Source organism: Sinohyriopsis cumingii, chromosome 16 (genome assembly GCF_028554795.1).
Source record: "Sinohyriopsis cumingii isolate HCF-2022 chromosome 16, ASM2855479v2, whole genome shotgun sequence".
In the NCBI taxonomy this organism is placed as follows: Eukaryota; Metazoa; Mollusca; class Bivalvia; order Unionida; family Unionidae; genus Sinohyriopsis; species Sinohyriopsis cumingii.
The window spans coordinates 37,693,157-37,715,334 of record NC_142976.1 but is presented as its reverse complement, the minus strand read 5'-3'; the positions used below and the strand labels follow the sequence as shown (position 1 = coordinate 37,715,334).

Here is a 22,178-nt window from a genome sequence, read left to right as displayed (position 1 = left end):
ATTAAGCTGCATGAAGAATGTTTTCTGAAATGACTTGAGAAACTTAAGGTGATGTGGCACTGAATTTCACTTACCTCTTTTTGCCTTTATTTGGGTTTACAACTCTGTAACCAAGTCTCCTTTCCTGAACAGAGATAAAAGACAGTTATTACATGCATCCTTTTTGTATTAAAGGGAACAAAAGCATAAAATATGCTAAATCCTAGATGCAGTGGAGGTTATTTTGTAAGATGCAAGTTTTAAAGAAATGCTTTTTCATCATGAATGCTGTTTAGAGTTATATTTCAGATATGCTCTGACAGTCCTACTGCAGCAGTCTTATTAAATATACAAGTCTGCACCTAATATTTCATGGAGAGTCTTTAAAGAGTATCACTACATGGCCAGTCTGATTTTGCATTCTATTGTAGTCCTCAAGACAATTAACATTTTTTGCAGATTTTTGTTGAAGAGTGCTAAGCAGTGAAGAATATAACTTGGATTAAGTAGAAGGCAGCATTAAAGCTTCAACAGAAAATAATAATTCGGCTTCTTGGCTTCTAAATAGGATGACTAGAAAGGTCACTGGTGCTAAAAACTGCAGTCAAAATCATTTACAGGAAACTATTTTGTGACAAAACATAGGCCGACTTGTGTATGTTGTATCCTGGTAACACTGCCTACTTTAAGTAAGAAAGTGTTGGTGAAGCTGACCTTGTATCTAGTAACCCACTAGATTTTATTTTTAAAAATGATGACAAATAACAGGATGATTAAAGAAACTTTGTGTAGAGATAACTCAAAAGGAACATTTAAATTTGAAGAGATATCCAGAAACATAAGAGAGGAAAGCCACAAATTTTCAGCTCCATGGATAAAGGCACTCCAGTTACCACCGGGATGAATCAAAATAACAAGAAAAATGTATCATTTAAAACAGCAGAAAACTAAAACATGTATCCAGATTTAAGTAGATACAATTAGCCAAAGCCCATAACGACGTATGCTTAACTATATTACATAGACAATAGTTACCGCATGTAGGATTTGCATGGCATTTCGTGTTAGCGCAGCTATTCAATGGTTCAGAACTGGTGCAGAGGCATTCAGTCCATCTTATTGCTTATTTGTGTGCAGAGGCATTCAGTTTATCATACTGCTTGTTAGTGTGCAGAGGCATTCAGTTCATCATACTGCTTGTTTGAATGCAGAGGCATTCAGTTTATGATGTTGCTTATTAGTGTGTAGTGGCAATCTGTTCATCATATTGGTTATTTGTGTGCAGAGGCATTCAGTCCATCTTATTGCTTATTTGTGTGCAGAGGCATTCAGTTCATTGTATTACATAATAATGTGCAAAGGCATTCAGTTTATCATATTGCTTGTTAGTGTGCAGAGGCATTCAGTTTATCATATTGCTTGTTAGTGTGTAGTGGCATTCAGTTCCTCATATTGCTTATTTGTGTGCAGAGGCATTCAGTTCATCATGTTGCTTATTAGTGTGCAGTGGCATTAAGTTCATCATATTACATGTAAGTGTGCAGAGGCATTCAGTTCATCATGCTGCTTGTTTGTATGCAGTGGCAATCAGTTCATCATATTGCTTGTTAGTGTGCAGAGGCAATCAGTTCATCATATTGCTTATTTGTGTGCAAAGGCATTCAGTTCATCATACAATGTGTTAGAGTGCAAAGGCAATCAGTTCATCATTTTGCTTATTTGTGTGCAAAGGCATTCAGTTCATATTGCCTGTTAGAGTGCAGAGGCATTCAGTGCATCATATTGCTTGTTAGTGTGCAGTGGCAATCTGTTCATCATATTGGTTATTTGTGTGCAGAGGCATTCAGTTCATCATGCTGCTTACTTGTGTGCAGTGGCATTCAGTTCATCATATTGCTTGTTAGAGTGCAAAGGCAATCAGTTCTCATCATATTGCTTATTTGTGAGCAGAGGCAATCAGTTCCATCATACTGCTTGTTAGTGTGCAGTGGCAATCTGTTCATCATATTGCATATTTGTGTGCCGAGGCATTCAGTTCATCATATTGCTTATTTGTGTGCAAAGGCATTCAGTTCATCATTCTGCTTGTTAGAGTACAGAGGCAAACAGTTCATCATATTGCTTATTTGTGTGCAAAGGCATTCAGTTCATCATATTGCGTATTTGTGTGCCGAGGCACTCAATTCATCATATTGCTTATTTGTGTGCAAAGGCAATCAGTTCATCATATTGCTTGTTAGAGTGCACAGGCAATCAGTTCATCATATTGCTTATTTGTGTGCAGAGGCATTCAGTTCATCACATAAAATGTTTCTTAGTAAATGACAGCAAAGGAAAAGCTCAAACACTTGCTTACCAGTTTAAATCAGTTTTTACCAAAGACATTTCCAACAATGCCAAAAATGAAAAAATCTTGAACAGAAGGCATTGAAAAAGTTTTGTAAAATATAAATACCTCCAAAGCAAGTGGACCAGACAACATTGCCAACTTAATCCTAAACAACTGCACCCACATACTAGCCCCCGGAATGCAAGCTATTTACCAACTGTTAGTAGACTCTGAAAGTTTACCAAATGACCAGCTAAACGTAAATGTAGCCCCCATGTTCAAAAAAGGAGACATACACCTTGCAGAAAATTAATGACCAGTTTCCATTACATCAGTCGCATGTAAACTTCTCAAACATAATTTGTAAGCATCTTCTTAATCACTTGGAAAAAAATAATAGTCTAACTAAAGTGAGCTTCAGATTGGGATACTCTGTGAAACTCAACTCCTCACAACAATGCATGACCTACTTCAAACAATGACAAAGAATACAAACCAATTTGGTGATACTAGACTTTTCAAAAGCATTTGATACTGTGCCACATCATAAATTAATGTTTTAAGTTTGAAAACTATAGAATCACTGGGCCACTACACTGTTGGCTCGAGATGTTCTTGACAAAGCAAGACATGCAAGTGATGGTGGATGGAGAATCATCTGAAGCAATCACTGCTGACTCTGGTGTCCTTCAGAGAATGGTGCTGGAACCACTCATTTTCCTATGCCATATTAATGATCTTCCAGACTGTGTGAAATCTCAGGTCAGGCTGTCTGCAGATGACCATCTCCTTTACAGAACAATATGAAACCAGAGTGACCATCATACCCTCCAGAGTGATCTGACAGTCCTTGAAAAATGGGAGACAGATTGGGGTATGACTTTCAATGCCACTAAATGTTACCTCATGAGTATGACCAGTAAAACAACAAAATCATCTTATTTCTACACCTTAAAAAATCAAATGCAACAACATGGCAGTGAAAACCCCCTCTTGGAGTAACACTGTCTGAGGACTTAAGTGGGAATCGCATGTTATCAAATCTACCAAGAAAGCAAACACTACACTAGCATTTATATCAAGAAGCCTCAGACACTGTTCACAGACATGTAGACAAACTGCCTATCCATGTTAGAATATGGTTGCGTTGTCTCAGTACTACATTAAGGATGTTGATAGAATCAAGAAGGTTCTACACTAGACAGCAAGTTTTATAACCAGTGACTACAAAACCAGAGAAGCAGGATGCATCATCAAAATGTTAACTGACCTGGGTCTACCAGAACTTCAAGACAGGCATAGTAGGATTCATTTGACATATCTCAATAAAGCAGTCAAGGAGTTAGTGCCAGCTCTCTCAACGAATATATTTTTAATACCATTAAGACAAAAAAGCCATGATAAAGCCACATCTTTTCCAAATTTTGAAAGTATAAACACTGTAGAAAAACTAGTTTCAGATAATAATAGATATTTTGTAATCCAAATCTAATCTGATATACTCAGATTTTCAAAGTACCGTTTATCTTTTTTGCCTGAGAGGCATTTGACCGTGATTCTGATCCTGTGATATTAAGCTCCAAATCAATCGCTGTATGCCAACTGAACATGATGGTTAAGCCTTGATGACAGTTTGGTTCGGTGGCCGTTAAAAAATTTGGTAATGTACTGCTTTGAATCATACGAGAAAATCAGGAATAAATTATGCTGGAGCATAGAGAGAAAGAATACCACCAGCAGAGATACAAAACAGTCACCAGTCAGCCATTCTGAATTTCCTCCTAACCAATCAACCCAAAATGCTTTGCTCTGCACAAAATGAATGAAGAAAAATTCTGAAATGCAGAGTGCATACACATAGTACCTCCTCTGATATAAAGAAAACTCCCTTCCTTAGCAGTACATAAGTTAAAAATTAAAAAAATAAAAATAAAAATAAACAGTAATCCATATCGACACAGCTGGGAATGATCCGAATCCCCCAATTTTCCCTCCCTCTCAAAGCCTTGAAGTAAGACTTTGGTAGGTTCTAATGAGCTAAGGACAACTAAAATGAATTGTAGTCCCCAAGAAAGGGTTATTACTTAAAAATATAAAAATAAATTACCAGGTCTCTCTTCTCTCTCTCCTCCTGAATGTTCTTTTTCCTCATTTGTTGGAACTCTTTATAGTTATAGTAGGTGTTCTTTGGTGGCTGGAAAACAAAGGTAGAATTGAACTTATTGATATAAACCAACTTATATACCCAAAGTCAGCCTAAATGTCTCCAGATCCCCTTCCCACCCTGACAATGAATGTTATTCTGTGACATTGGTACTAGACAGAAAGAAAGAAAATAGAATAGCAAGGTGGACGATAAAAAAATATGTAATTTATTTATGTTGACAACAGTGTAAATGGAAGCAGTCCAAGCAATACAATGAAACCAGTCTTAAAATAGCACACATGGGATCAATTCACTTGGTCTTACATGAACAGTTTAGCCTATACAGAGGTTTAAAAAGATGCATACAACACAAGGGATCAATTCACCTGGTCTTACATAAACAGTTTAGCCTATACAGAGGTTTAAAAATATGCATACAACACAAGGGATCCAGAAATGAGTGTCTGTTTAGGAAAGTTCAGTTTATTGGGTGGAAAAATAGAGATTTATTTTACACCAGGTGGTTGATTACTGGACTTTTGGATAAGTAATCTCAATATTTCACTGGAGTGAAAAAAATCTCATATTTTTTTACAGGCAATCAGTAGACACGGGTAACATTATAATCAAGAACTCTTTAGTTATTGTTAGATGCTTACAAAGTTGAGAGGGTAATATGGCCACCTCCCAATAAAGAAACTAGAGTTTAAATCCCAACAGGATGTTAATTGTTTTCCTCATAATTTACTATTTTAGTTTGAATTTGGAAGGAGAATTCTGTTGCTGTTTAAATTTTCTGTGAATAATCACAAAACACAGCAGAATAAAAATGGTAAAACCTGACATCATGAGGAATCCAGTAAGAAATCTACTTCTTTAATCTGTTATACAGTAAACCATGCTAGCCAAGATGTTTCAACACAAAATAAAAAGAAAATTTGCTTGATATAAGTAAATAACATATTTCATGGGTGAAAAGCTTAATATACTGAATTTTTCACCCACTCGATATAAACATCATTCACTCATTTAAAGCAAATATCCTCTCTATATCTTGCTTACACATTATCACACCTGCCTACCCAACACAATGCATACAGAATCTTGAATCAAAAACAAACTTGTGTTGGCAAAACGTACATGCTGCCAAAGTAAAAAAAGTCTAAAATATTAAAAAAGTGTTGAAAAATTGGGAAAACTGTAATTATGGCATTAAATAAAAAGGAGTCCTATACATTAGTGTTCAAACATGCATCAAACCTTAAGTGGCTAATCCCACACTGCCACAGCATTCTTATGTTAGAAAAAATTACAATTACAAAGTATTCAATAATGTGTAAAGTATGGAACTATTACTTTATTGGCCTGACAATATAACTTGGGTTATAAATATATAAATCTCTAGAAGGAACTGGAATGGACAATTTGGAGACAGACAATTCTGAGAACATTTGGAAAATACAAATATGACTAAATGAACTGATTGCCGCTATTTCTACTGCAGACTGTGAGGGGGGGTCAGTCACCAGAATCTAATTTTAAAAAATTTACGAAATTGTATGGGTATATCTACTCTGAAAAATTTAATCAGAACTTATATTGATGGACGCAGTGTTGAGAATTTGATTACAGGATCACATTTAAAAAATGGTCTAGGAAAAAAATGAGGCCGACATTGATAAAGTATCAGTGACATTGTTCATGAAGATTAAGCAGTATTATAAGTTATAAAGAAACATTTCTATTCATTCTTGCTTTTCATATGCTATACACTAAACTTCACCTGTATATAATGGTATTGTTATATTTATTAATAATTACTCTTGTGCTTTGAAATGTAATAAAAACATGTAAGAACTGTTCTAAAACATGTAGGAACTGTTCTATTGTCATGTTTATACGGATTAAAAATAGGGCCAATATAATAATACGCATATATTTAAGTTGCTGCATCATGACATAAAATGACTCCTATGATTGAAAAGTGGCTCCAAATTTATAAATTTCATGGTGCAAAGAAAAATGTTTCCATGGAAGGCCCTGGTAATGACTGAGCTTGTTTGCAATTTTTTTAAAGCACTTTGTTCACAAAACATAAGGTTCTGTTAACTTAAAATTATTACATTTCATTTGATTCTTTTAACATTATATGCATTCAGTCATGTGTTGTCACGTAACTTTTCTAAAAATTTGCAGCTTCATACAAGATTCTTATTTCATATGCTTTACCCAAATATGTTTCTAAAAAGTCAATTCATTAAAGTGTTTTCATAAGCATGTCTTGTTAATTCACTTTGCAATTTTTAAACTTTTCCATCTCTGAATTCATTGCTCATGATCTGTTTATCATCCATCTTTGAAATGTCCCCTCAATGAATTGTCCATTCTCCTAAATGTCCATCTCTGAATTGTCGGTCTCTGAATTTTCCCTTTTCCAAACTGTCAACTCTTAATTGTCTGTCTCAAAATTGCCCATTTCAGGAGGAGTATCAAAAAAAAAAAAGGATTTTCAAGATGGCTACCATGGTGGCCATACTGGATGTTGGATCGGCACAATATTTATTTAGAACTTTTGCAGCAAAAAAACATGGCAATACAACCAACAATTCCGTAAGAGTGGCAATAACAAGATTTTCAAGATGGACACCATGGCAGCCATATTGGATGTCTTGGCAACATCATTTTCATTGAAGACCAACTTGATCGTGTGATGACTGTGTAAAGTTTCTCAGCAATCATTCATGTAGTTTAGCAGAGGTAGTGATACTGAACTAGTGCTGAAGGATTGACAGTGGATAATGAACAACCTGACATCCCATAAGCTCTTCTGATTTCTGACTAGAAGAGTCAAAAACAAATACATATGTATGTAGCAGTGTTTTATGGTACCTCGGCACAAAAGTGGCAATGCTGTTAAGTCTGAATAACGTAAAATAGAATTGCAAAAATTTAGGAAGTGGAAACCTTCTAAATAAATGTATAATAACAATAATGAGGACTTTGTATAGCACCTAATCTTTAGAAGCTCTATGCGCTTTACAACATTAGACAACATTATGTACAAGATAAAAAATAAAATAAACAAATGTAAAAATTCGGTAAAACATAAAGAAAATATCAGAAAAAGGTAAGACATAAAATCCTTAAAAAGATTCTAAAAATCCATTGCATAAACTATATGAGGATCTACCACCCAATCAATCTTTGACCTTCCAAGATTGATAGGGTGGGTAGATCCTCATAGTTTCTTTAAGCAGCACATGTTAAAAATACTTCTGCCTAACAGGGTGGAAATTGACACACTCTACCAGCAAAGCCTCATTCCACACAAAAATTCTGATCATCAGGTGAGATTTTTCTATCCCACACCAACACATATGGATTTAAATTAGTCTCACCATTCTATTGCAAGTGAGACAACAAAATATTAACAATGTCATAAAATTTAAATAATATGTGTGTATACCATACAATAAAATCCACCTTTGTGCAGTTACCTTGGCTCCAAGACTTATCAACAGGAAAGTCATGGCCTCATCCTTTTGGTTGCCTTGGAAACCTTTTATTCCAAACTTTCGCACCTCATATCTTGCCTGCAGCATGTCAAAGTCGGGATTATCATCTGCCTCATTCTTAGAAGGTAGGGATTCTTCTTGCTTTATATAAAAATGAAATGAGTTGGGGGTTTAGGAGGCAAGCTTGCATGACAACAAATATGCAAATTCCAGAAATTAATGTCCCCCACCCCTTTTCCTTATCTTCATCAATATCGAGATTCCTATGGATTAGATTGTAATAATAATTAAGGATGTTCTTATTTGTAAATAAAATGATGTGCATGTGATAATCAAGGGCTATAACTCCACTAAACCTAGAACACTGACAATCAAACTAAGCCATGGTCTCATGAAAATTAAAATTCATACCAAATTTGGTTTCCTGCGCAAAAACAACAATGAACAGACAGACAATCAGGGTCTACAACTCTGCTAAATATTCATACAGAATGCTGGCAATGGAACTCCGCCAAGGTCTAATCAACACAAGCTGTGTGGCAAATCTGGTTGAAATCCAATAATAATTAGGGAACTGTCATGTGGAAACGACACTTGAAAAATCAGTTATCAGGGGTTATAATTCTGAAAAATGATGTTAAATACTGACAATGCAACCCAGACAGGGTCTCATAAATATCTAGATACATCCCATAATAGTAGATAGTACTTAATGCACTAGTAACACTACAAAACTATGATATTCTTATTTACTTTGACAAATTTACCAAGGTAATTTTCTCATGTGCATTGTTGTATCATTTTTTCCATGGAGAGTTACATTACTATACTAAAAATGTTTTAGCAGGTGCTCAAGTACTCTTGAAATATTCAAATGTTGGAGTAACTGGTCCACTTAAAATGTGCTGGAGTATGATATTTTCATTATGGATGTTGGTCTCATTTAATTATAGTGTTCACTCATTATCTAGAATCATTTATTATAATAATTCACATTTTTCTGAACTATTTATCTTGTCAAAAATTATTAACATTGTTTAAATGACACATTGTTTATCTGCATAATTTCAGCCCCATGTCATTTATTCACCCTCAAAATAAATTGTCAATGCTGTAGATGTGTCTTCAATCTCACAAATACATTACTCTAACAGTCAATAAAGACTAAATTGCAACTTGGCAGACTGCAAGATAACGTTAATGGTTTAATTACCAAACATATTGTTTTAAAATGGACAGAAATTGCCGTCTTACAATTTTAATCACCTTTAGCAACTGGCCACTGCTAGTATGTTATGTATATTTAATTTGCATTGTTTGTATATAAAAAACATTTTGTTATATGCCATGGGTTATATAAATTTGTATTTTTATAGCTGACCTTGTCCAAAACCAAGTTCATTTTCTACCTGACCAGAATCTTTCAATTTGGTTTTGTATTCAACATGTTTATTTCAATCAGATTCCAGAACATTGAAAATTCCCCATGAAATGCTAGGTCTACCTGATGTTTACGACATTCTATATTATAATTTTAGTAACAGACCTTGTCTAATTAGAGCTTGGATTGTTCTGGAAATGAACTTTTGTCCTACATCATGACTCTTCTTTTGTGTCTTGGAGTATTATTTTTGTACAAGATCCTTTTTTATCTAGAAATTACTTATTCATGCATTAGCATCTGAGCAGAATCAGGTTGTACTGCTGTTGTATTTGGATTTGACTGAAATTATTCAATTCAAAATATTCTTCTCTGGAAATGCAAAGTGCTCTAAAATAATGTTCTTGGATTATATTATAGTGATTCAACAAAGGACTCTTGGCACACCACTTTACATGCTATCAGAGGCACATCAACACTTTCAGCATTGGGTTTATTTTGGAATACCACTATAATTTATTCAAAACTTTATTCCTTAGGACATGAGTTAGAAATTCTAGGATTATTTGGGATTTAATGAGTAATATCTATCATCTGATGACAGGTTATCTTCATTTATACAAAAGTGAATGTCAATCATGACAGGATTCCAAACCTAGTACTAGAATTTTCAAATATTCATCTAATTTTGACCTGTTATTGACTACTGTTTTCATTCTTTATCAAACCAATCAAAGTCTCATTGATTGCTACATTATGAATGTCTGTATGCTTGTAACTTCAAAAAATATGTTACACTAGCAGACATACATCTTAGGGACTCAGAGAAAACATCTGCAGACAACAGTACAAGCCCCTCAATGTTCAATTGCTAAATATCTTGTTTTCATAGCTTGAAAAGGTGTCAGTGTGTGGACAAAGTCTTTTATGTGCTATAATTTGTATTGAATGCTCAAAACAAGCACAGGGAAAAATGCAAAGTTCCTGGGATCTGAAGGCTCAGAACACATGTATCTGGGCATCTGATAGCTGAATCAGGGACCTGGATACTAGAGTCAAAGGAAATTCACGGTTATGTTTTTGGTAATGTTGGCCATACTTCATGACAGATCAGCATCATTTGGATAAAGTTGAAAGTCATTCAAGCGTGGATGCTTTCATCAAATTTGCTTAAATTCTGTTCAGCAGTTTTTGAGAAGTTATTTAAAGGTTGTTTTTTAAAATAATGAAAGCCATAATAACTGCATTTAATAATGAGAGCCATAATAACTGCATTCAGTAATGAGTCATGATAACTGCATTCAATAATGAGAGCCATAATAACTGCAATCAAATCTAATTACTGTGACCTCATTTATTTTTATAAAGTTTCTCGGTTTGAAAAAAAAAGGATATTTGTATGGGTACTTAAATCTGTAGATCTGCCTCAAAATTTTCATTTTTAAAGATATTTTATTTTATGGACTAACCATTACAATTAACTAAAATAAAGAATACAAATCAACAAAACTATACTGACAAAAAACAGCAGCAGCTACTATGGTTAAAACAATACTAATGCCAATATGAGCACAAATCCAATACACATCAAGATTAGTTTCTCATATCATTCTTCCATCCAAGAGTTCAATCCCAAATGCAGCCAATACAGCCATGTGGTACTTGGAACAAATCTACATCATCTTTAACTTAAATCCATAATGTTTCAACAACAGTATGTTCTGATGATCACATTATCTGGACAATGTCATCATTGCATATGTTATCCAAACACATGACCAACGGCCCCTTGCTCACTGCAATCAGCATGCTGCAGTAACATTTAATGTGAAGGGGAGTAAAGTGGCTCAAGATAAAATGTGCGAGAAATCAGTCCTAATTATCCATGGCTTTGAGGTGTTATTCTGCAATTTCTGGATTATTTATGTCACAAATGTTGGTGTAAAGTAAAAAACTTAACTACTCAGTAGTTTTGTCTGAAAATTAGGGAAGTCTGAACTTTATCACTGTTCTTTAATAAATGTGTGTGTGTGTCAGTGTGTGTGTGTGTGTGTGTGTGTGTGTGTGTGATTAATGCTTGTGCTTCAAGTAATTGATAGTATTTAACAGTATTGTTATTCACTTGGTTTAAGATGTGCGGATCAAATGAGATGTGCTTTCAGATGAATTTAAATTTAAATAGGAACAGTTTCTACCTGTAATTAGAAGTGTACATGCTCAATTTAAGGCATGGAATAAAACAGCTATTGAACACTGTATAAATGTATATGCATGGAAACAACATAATTTGAAACTGGGCTAAAATAAACTAAATACAAGCAAGAGATAATATTATTTTATAGTAGCAAAGTTGAATTAACAAATAGCAATGATTTCTGACCACACCAAATATCTCAGTAAGAAATGAGGGAAGATGGGAGGGGGGGCTTTCTGCATGATGTGTCTAGTTTTCGTATTGGATCTTTGTAAGCCATCTACATATGAAAACCTGAATATGAATATGCATGCTAAATTTGATCTATCTACCTCAAGTGGTTTCAACATTTTTAGTGCTTAGTGTTTTTATCAATAAAATGTCAAGAAGTTAAAAATGCACAAAACCTTGCACATTAATGCAATAATCTAAAACTCTATCCAGGTCATCTACATATAAAATCATTCATCTATCTAGAGGAATATTTACAAAAATGTGATAAAAATGTTTGTGTCCAAAATAAGATCACAAAATAGCAAAAGAATCAAAACTGAAGCAAACCTAATCAAGTTATCTACATACTAATAAGCCTATTAAATGTTATCAATCGGCTTCAATTGGTTTTTACTCAGTTGTGATAATAAGGGTTTTATTGGAAGAGTTTTAGTTATAAGTCCAAAAACGTATAGAAAATGGAACAATTGTTACAATGGCCAGAAAATCAAATCATGTCATGTACATGTGGATATAAATAAAGTAGTCATTTGTTTAAACTGAGTTGTGCAGAGTCAGGATGGGCATACAGACATGACCAAACCAAGCTGCCCCCACTCCAGACACTGGGGCATGAGAACTGACAGATGGGTAGCCAGACATGACCAAACCAAGGTACCCCCACTCCAGACACTGGGACATGAGAACTGACTATGGGTAGCTAGACATGACCAAACCAAGGTGCCCCCACTCCAGACACTGGGGCATGAGAACTGACAGATGGGTAGCCAGACATGACCAAACCAAGGTGCCCTCACTCCAGACACTGGGGCATGAGAACTGACAGATGGGTAGCTAGACATGACCAAACCAAGGTGCCCTCACTCCAGACACTGGGGCATGAGAACTGACAGATGGGTAGCTAGACATGACCAAACCAAGGTGCCCCCACTCCAGACACTGGGGCATGAGAACTGACAGATGGGTAGCCAGACATAACCAAACCAAGGTGCTACCACTCAAGACAATGTGGCATGAGAACTGACAGATGGGATGCCAGACATGACAAAACCACCAGGGGATGACAAATGAAAGACACTCATGTCAGGATGCATTGTTTCAAATGTGGTCAAATTCACTTCAAAGACTTTATGACAAGTCAGTCACAGGAATTTTTATTTTTAATAATGGTGGTTATATTTGATGGAAGATTGAAACCGTTTGTATAAATTTGGTGCCAGGACGCTTCCTGCTGAATTTGGTTGAATCGGATGCCGCAGTTTCTGAGAGGAAGTTGAAAATAGTAAATGAAAACAAGACAGATGACAAATGGATAATGTTCAACAAATATAGGACCATAATTTGTTATGTTGGCCACAACAGTGGACTGACAAGCCATTATGTATTCTATATATCCCACCTTCTGTAAAATTCCTCATAGGCAAGGGCATTTTTAGTGAGCAGTTGCTTACAAGATATGCCCACTTTTGTTGCATGAATCACTAATATTAAGAAATTTAAAGAAACAAAATCTGAAAAGAAGATTAACCCCATTCTTCTGCTAAACACATTCATGTTAAAATGCACCCATATTGCAATTTTTTTGCCAACAGGTGCAACAATATAAGAAATTATTTTCTGACATGACTTTTAAACATTGTTTAACAAACCAATGACATTACCGATTGGTCAGATTAAGTAAGTGTATGTGTGCAACACACAATCAGAAGATGCACCCACACTGCAAGCTTGTCCAAACAGGACTGAAAAGTTATAACAAAAGTAGTGGATGAACAGATGAATAAATTTAATCAATATAATACCTGATGGATAAATGAATAGATAGATAAAGTGGATGATTAAATATAATACCTGATGGATAAATGGACAGATCGATAAAGTGGATGAATCATATATAATGCCAGATGGATGAATGGACAGATCAATACAATGGACAGATCAATACAGTGGATGAATCAAATATAAACCTGATGAATAAACAGAAAGATCGATAAAGTGAATGAATCAAGTATAACACCTGATGGATAAATGGACAGATTGATAAAGTGGATGAACTGAATATAATACCTGATGGATAAATGAACTGATCAATTAAGTGAAAGAATCGAATATGACACATGCTGGATAAATGGACAGATAAAGTGGATGAATCAAATAGAATACCTGATGGATACATGGACATATCTATAAAGTGGATGAATCGAATATAACACCTGCTTCTTGAAGTAGGGATGTCATACGCTTAATGTAAAGTTGCAATATGAGCTTTTAAAACTACATAAGTAACATTGCATCCATTTTTTACACGGGTACCAGAATTGATAACACACTGCCCTGCACTATTCCTGCATATATAGTCATATTTTACAAGGTTCTAAACTGGACAAATATTTTCCATGAAAATCAAATACAGTTCCAAATGAATGTTTACGTAAGTTTTCTGATGAGAAATGTAAGTCTTGTATGGAAAAGAAAGTATAATACAGAATGTCTGTTCTTTACCTGTTTGTTCATGCACTCTCTGTAAACAGCATAGAACAAGGTCTGCATAGCAGACGACTGTAGCCAGCATAGAAGAAGATCTATCATAGCAAAGAACTATAGGCTGAAATTTTCCTCATTCGTATCAACCACCAGTTACGGTTTGGGCACATTTTGTACCAAACTCAATGACTTACTCATCATCACCAGAAGCACTTTCACAGTCATGAAAGTAAATGCTTTATAAACTTGCTAAATGAGAATGTGGATCTCTACAATAGACTTCTGACACATTCACAATATCGGAGAGAAAACTGTCCATTCTTCAGCGCTCTGATTTTATATTTAAAGTAGTTCATAAATGGTTCCAGACATGACATGAAGGAAACTAACCCCAGCATTGGTAAGTAGAGTGTTACATAATGTACTGGCAGATCAGGGTTTATTCACAAGCATTATGAGTAAAATAAACTGTATATACCCTGATCTGACAGTCAGTTATGCAATACTGATGTGGATCTACACACATTATACACAGGGTTTTCACAATACCTCTTTTGCATTTGGCTTCTTTTTCTTTCTTGGATTACTAAATACAATGATCTCTGGACCAGTGTCACATTTGTCCTCTCCAGAAGACTTCTGATTCTCACGTTTCTCAATGCACTGTCTTTTAAATTCATCTAATCCAAGGTCCACACTTAAAGCACTCAAATGTTTCTGCACACCAGATAAAGGACTGATACCTTGGCTGAATTCTATACTGTCCTTTGTCACCTCATTCTTGTTTTTTTTCTTCCGTTTCTTTTTCCTTTCATTTGCTGCTTTTTCTGTATTTGACTGAGCTTGAGGAAACAGTTTACTACTATGCAAGTCATTTTCACCCCCAGTCTCAATTTTGTTTGCCTTCAATTTCTTTCTTTTCTTTTTCTCATAGTCTTCAGATTCAAGTAAACTGTCACCTGAAAATTAAAATTTCATGAGGAAGTAATGAAGTCATAGCAAGAAAGGCATGATGACATTTTCTCTACATTTGGTAACTGCTATTAAAAGCATTAAAACACACACACATGCATGCACAAATGCATATGGCACAAACTCTAGGTGACACTGACTTTTGTGATATTACAGTATTTTGTTCCTGTATAGCATTCCATTTTCTAATCCAAGTTTCTTCCAAATATTCCCACCCCATTTTTCATATTTGTACTTTTAGGTTGGGGTGTGGGGTCATTGCAACTGCATATTGAAAATTTGGAATTCGCTGCTACTGTGCGGTAGCAACATATGGTAGTCGCTTACCAGCGGGCCTAGAAAATTTAAACTTATGTTGTATCGACTCATACCTGCATGAAATCAAAAAGAAAATGATTTATTTTCTCAGAAATGGCAAGTATTAAAATTGCATGTGTGTGTGTGATTTGGACTTTTAACGTAGCTTTAACAATTTTTCAGTCATAACGCTATGATGTCTGCAGTGTGGCAGTTTATAGTGATGTATAGCACTGGGGCATCATGCCACAGACATGTAGCTTTATGTCCCACCCAGTCACATTATCCTGACACCAGGCCAACCAGTCCTAATGCTAACTTCTTAATGCTGAGTGCCAAGCATTGCAGCTGTTAGTAACATTTTTGTAAGTCTTTAGTATGACTCAGCCGGGGATATTATAATTGTTATGTCATTAATATGCTGACAGACAAGATGAAACTATGGCTTAGAGGAAACCTGACCCAGTACTCGCCATTTGCATTAATAGTCACATGACTTCACAACTCACAAATGACGACATCGGAAGTCCAATAGTCATGTGATATCAACAACAAACTGCTTTATAATGTTGTTGTACAGAAATTCAATTATATTAAATGAAAGTCAGATACTTTTTGTAAAAACCAGCAACCTGGCCAGTTTGATTGGTCAAGCAGAGAGCACGTGTCAATGTGGTAGTCACGTGATACAACAAAACACTAGAGGTGGTTGTTCATGGAATATATAAATATGGAGAATTTTGTTTTCCTTCATTTTTGTATTTTTATTACAACCAGTATATGGCTTTCATTTAATTTTTTTTCTCTAAAACATTTTTAAATGTGGGTTGTTAGATTTGTGTACTCATGTGTCTAGCAATGCAAATTGCGAGTACCAGGTCACATTTCACCAACAAAGTAGTTTTATCTTGTCTTTCAGCATATTAAAGACATAAAGATTTTAATAGTCACAATTTCTGAGAAAATAAGTAATTTTCATATCAACTTCATGCATGCATCACTCAATCAAACAACGTTTAAAGTCTGCTAGGCTACGCTTTGCCACCACCATGTTGACCTCTTGTGATGCTAGACTGGTTTGCATTCTTTCCATGTAAGGAAAGATACGGATATCGAGCTGACTTTGAACATAAAAGTCTACTATTCGAATCTTATCCACTGAGCATTTGGATTGACTCAGCATATATGTTTATTGCAAGCAACCAAATGATCCATATTGCACCCTCCGAATATTCTGGTTAGAACTCGATAAATTTAACTCAAGATCAGTTTAGTTAAGACTCAATTACATGACTGTTTCGGGCATCAAGTGGTGGTTGAAAATTACTGGTTTTTTCCCAAGTGTCATCAATACTTGTGAAATTCAAAGACTTTTAATGGTCGGGAATTTTTTTTATCATTTCTTCCGACTTTTTTCTGATTTCCCAGTAGTGTGGGAACCCTGATTTTTTTCTATTTTTCTAAATTATGGGTAGAATGGATGAAGGATTAGCACCAACTCAAACAAAGTGACAGCCCTTGATGCAGGAAAGCTCCTTGTAAAATGATGCAAAATTGGTCAAGCAATTTTTAAGAAGAAGCTGTAAATAACAAATGGAAGTGACAGATAATTCAGGTTCAAGCTAGACTTTAATTCTAGGGAGAAATGACTTCTCTTTTTGGACAGAACTGGGAGAAGTGAAAACTGAACAAGAATAAGTGGGAGCAAAGCATGATATATATATATATATATATATATATATATATATATATATATATATATGCATGCGTGTGTACTGTTTTCATTGTCTTAACTAAATTATGCCTTCTATTTCCCATTATTTGTATTTGCATGTAACACTGGTTTTAAGCAATAATTTATTTTCAAGAAGAAAATTTTCTTAGTTCTATCTCTATTACAAACATTTTCTATGTTTAAAAACTATCATATTCATGTTCTGTGTATTTTGCCATTATGACGAAAATAGAACAACAAAAGCTATACATTGTAATGAATTTTAACTGAGTAACTAGGTTACAGTATTGTAATTGCAAGTCAGCACAAATGCTTAATCAACTACCCTTAATCAATAATTTTTTCTTTTTATTTCTTAAAAGTTCACTATGAAATGGCAGTTGAAAACATTTCTAAACTTGTATGAAATAACCCCTGTACTACGTACATGAGAGCAAATGCACACTGTTTACCCTAATTTCTTTATTGCCGATAAAACTTTACCCTAACTGTTCATAGACAACACAATAAAGAATTAAAGTCATTATATGAATGAACTAAAACCTTTCTTCAACCGAATTAACACAGCCAACATGCAAGTGCATCTGTTTTTTAGAAAGAGGGTTTTTCTTAATGTAACCACTCACTTTATAGCTTTAATACAATAGTCCATTGATATGATTGCAAACATAAAGTTTTTATTATTTGTCTACATACTTGATTTAACATCAGGCATTGGTTAAATAGTATTTACTTAGCCATTGTTTTTTTCCTACATATTTTTTGTAAAAAATCAGTTAACTCAGAATACAACCTTGACATCTCTCAAATTCCACAACATAGTATTGTCCCGTATGTTTCTGGCCTACACAAAAGCTTTAAAGCTAAATCTTCAGTAATATAATATTCAGAATATCGTTTCATTAAATTGGGTATTTTCCTGATATATTTGCCCAACGGTTTGTGAAAAGAGACAATCTATTAAAGCAGTACTTCCAAGTCCCAGCGTTGTCTGCAATTAATTCTCCATGACAGGTTCACTTACGTTTCCAAACTGATTTTTAATTTTAATTACACATGGCAGCTAAAATACTCATGTTACCGATTCTATTCTTAAAGCATAAATTGCTATTTATGTAAGTTTAAGTTTCGAAACAAGCTTTTTAATATTTATCATCAAAGGATAATTGCAGAAATCGGGCAGTAATAGTTGCTATCTTACTTAGGAAAGGGTTAATGGTCAATTAGCTATCAAAACACATGCCTGTGAATGTGCAAGAGTTTGTTTGTTGGTACAATTGATATCAACACCAACTATTTAATGGCTTGAAGTCTACATTTAAATTTGAGCATAACACTGAAATTAACCTGGCCAAGGTGATAGAGCATCTCAGTCATTCAACATTTCTCTTCAAAATCACAGGCAAAGTCGTTTTCACTTTCCTAACAGAAGGCAAAAGTTTACATTTTTTTAGGCAACTTAGTTATCCACTTCACCTGGTAGTGTGACCCCTGAATAATACAAAAAGGACCATGCTATAAACAGACTTGTCCTTTCTAAAAGCTTTTAAAATTTGAAGAATTTTTTTCTTCATGACTATTCACTACATTTGTAATCTATGAAAGTTGTTGAATAATAATTAGACTATATAATATTAGCTGCTTCTTTAAATATGAGCATGAGTACACGTATAAGATTCTATTCATCTGACATAAAGACTATGCGAATAGGTACATGTACATGTATAAGATTCTATTCATCTGACATAAAGACTATATGGATAGGTACATGTACATGTATAAGATTCTATTCATCTGACATAAAGACTATGTGAATAGGTACATGTACATGTATAAGATCCTATTCACCAGATACGAAAACTGTGTGAATATGAGTACATGTATAAGATTCTATTTACCTAACATAAAGACTTTATGAATAGGTACATGTACATGTATAAGATTCTATTCATCTGACATAAAGACTATGTGAATAGGTACATGTACATGTATAAGATTCTATTCACCAGATATGAAAACTGTGTGAACATGTGTACATGTATAAGATTCTATTTACCTAACATAAAGACTTTATGAATAGGTACATGTACATGTATAAGATTCTATTCATCTGACATAAAGACTATGTGAATAGGTACATGTACATGTATAAGATCCTATTCACCAGATACGAAAACTGTGTGAATATGAGTACATGTACAAGATTCTATTCATCTGTTATTCAGGGACATGGCTGATTGTTATTTATGATAATATTCTAATGAACCAGAATGGTATGTGACAAAACAAATAGTTATTACCATATTCCTCAAGTTTTTTCAAAACTGCAGACTGCAGTGAGGACTTCTTGTTTGTCTTATTCATGGTATGATCTTTCTGAAATAAAAATATCATTCAAAACTTGACTTTTGACTTTGTATATTCACTTCTTATATTTTTCGCAAATACAAAATACTAGTGTTTAAAGAATCACACAAATGAAGAAACAGCAAGCAGGTTTCTTTCAAATTCGGGATAATTAGCTCTGATCGATCTGGACTGTATCGTTATTTGACCTGGTAGCTGAAATACAAGGGAGTTGTTCCAAACTCAGTAATCTGTACTTGTCTTGGTCAATGCTGGAATGACTAGAATGACCCACTCACACAGAGGTCTAAAAGTGGTTTGTTTTGATAGCTCTCATGGTAATAAAGATGCCAATGGGTATTAGGGTACTTGGGTACCAACATGCTGATAATAACCCAGGTAATAACATGAGCCATAGGGTACCCATTTACCATATACAAGTTTTCTGCTGGTGCTTGTAAAGGCAGAATTGATTTTGTTTTCATGTTGACAATCCTTTGGACTCATCTGCAAATACATGTGCTTTTACAATGCCAAGCAAAAAGGTTTGCCTCTTCCAGTAAACAATTGACCTGAATTCCATGTTTACCCACACGACAACTCTTTGATTGAGCTGGCAATGTGGTACAGTGGCAAAATAGAGGCTGGTTTTTTTTATCTTGCTGCAGAACTGACATGTATTCAGTTGCAACCTTGAACAGATTTACAAATTATACTTTCAAAGCTCAAGTTCAGTCTCACAATAGGCATCTGCATATGACAGTGAAGCCAAGAAAGGGGAGTCAGACAATATTTATGATGATTATTCCATGACAGTTTGCTAGATGATATTTCAGAATTTTAGAGCTTCATCAGATAAGAAGGATAAAGTCTTGGACTTTGTACCACATCTTAAGTCAAATTTTGAATATTCACTGATAAACTTCATATTCCACGTAAAGTGGTAACACAATTCCATAGTTTTATTAGGGTTTTTGATAAAGACTATCTAAGTGTATTGGAATTACAGCCCTTTAATCCTTAGTTGCTGATATTGAACATCATTTGTTCTCAAAAGTACATCATCAATGAAAGTTAAACCAATAGAATCAACAGGATTATCATGGTACCAATCACATACGATTCTCCATATGGCATCAAAGACCTTGGATGTCAAAGCTTTCCTGACTTGAATGAAGGAACTGTCAACCTGGCCTGAAAACTTGTTCTGGTGGACAGATTGCTAGATATAAATCTAGCATGAAGGCGGAGAAGGTGTGAGATGTTGTGTAGGAGAGAGCCCCTGTGTTGTGACAGAAAATCCCATCTGTTGGGAAGCGTCCTGGGTTCATCTATCAACAGATCTAGAAGATCGCTAAACCATGATTTTCAAGGCCACAATGGGACTGTCAGAATGATATGATCAGTGGAAGTTCTGATTTTTTGCAAAAAATGACGTAGCCATCAGAAAGTGGAAAGGCATACAAGAACCTATGATACCACAAGAAGCTGAATGCATCCACTGCCCATGCTCTCTGGTCCAAGAATGGAGAGAGGTAAAATGTTAGTCGACTTTTCAGTCAGGTGGCAAACAAGTCCAACTGAACTTTTTCCCATCATGAGAAAAGTGACTGTTATAGAGAAGTGTTGAGTCCATTCTGTGAGGACTGTTTTGCCTCACCTGGAGAGATTGTATGCTAAAATATTCTTATTCCCTAGAATGTGGTCAATTTAGAGGGTGATTTCATCAAGGTAGCCCAACAAAGGTGGTTCCAGATCTCCATACAAGAGAAGGGGCATGTGTGTCTCCCTGATGTTGGAGATACAATAAGATGGACGTCCATGACACATCAAGTTACTTGCTGATGCAACGTTGCAATGCTTGACATCCAGCATTCATTTCTAGGTTGTTGATGTGGAGGTTACAATCATCCAGAGTCCAATAACCCTGAAGAATTACACCCTCCAACTATAAACAATAACCCCAACTCGAATCTGATGAGTCAGCAAACAAACAGGAGTCACGCAGAGGTCAGACGCATGCATAGGTCCACCTAATCCTACATGTAAGACCAGACGCTGATATTTATGTTGTATGTTGAAGGCGTCAAAGTCTTACAAACAACACTGTGTAACGTGTTTTGATGTCAATTAACATTGTTACAAAAGTCAAATTTTCAGAAATATTTCAAACAAATGACAACTAAAATAACGACGCTTTTCTACAAAGTAAAGTCATAATGTTTTAATCAGACTTTACTTACTCTGATGTCTTTTCTCTAATAAATTCAAATTCTCACAAAAGAAATGGACCTATTTTCAAGTTTCGTTGGCCTACATTTCAGTTGGCTGGAAAGCGATGAAAGCCGGGTATGCTGAAATCGGGTTAAGTTGAAATATTATTCTCTAATGAAATTAATACATATATATATTATGCCTATTGGAACTGTAAGCAACGGTTCATTTCGTTCAAGACACTTATCCCCAACATGTACTTATTTGAGCATACCTCAACTACTGTCGCACCACTGCAACAAATTCAAATGTATGTCAACAGAACTGAAAATGTGTCCATTTGCTAGTACAG

The 22,178-nt window shown here is 34.8% G+C and overlaps 1 protein-coding gene across 4 annotated transcripts in view; it reads right to left on the bottom strand.

Annotated features, from left to right (window-relative positions):
* LOC149780229 (uncharacterized) overlaps positions 1-22,178 on the bottom strand; it is a 33,198-nt gene that overhangs the window by 5,414 nt on the left and 5,606 nt on the right. For all 4 annotated transcript variants that reach the window (XM_089937006.1, XM_089937002.1, XM_089937003.1 and 1 more), the window contains exons 2-6: positions 19,567-19,642; positions 14,812-15,221; positions 7,952-8,110; positions 4,416-4,502; positions 75-124 (exon numbers count right to left, since the gene is read on the bottom strand). In XM_089937006.1, coding sequence (XP_089793132.1) covers positions 75-124; positions 4,416-4,502; positions 7,952-8,110; positions 14,812-15,221; positions 19,567-19,630 — 770 coding nt within the window. In that variant the 5' untranslated portion in view covers positions 19,631-19,642. The remainder of the gene's footprint in view (positions 1-74; positions 125-4,415; positions 4,503-7,951; positions 8,111-14,811; positions 15,222-19,566; positions 19,643-22,178) is intronic.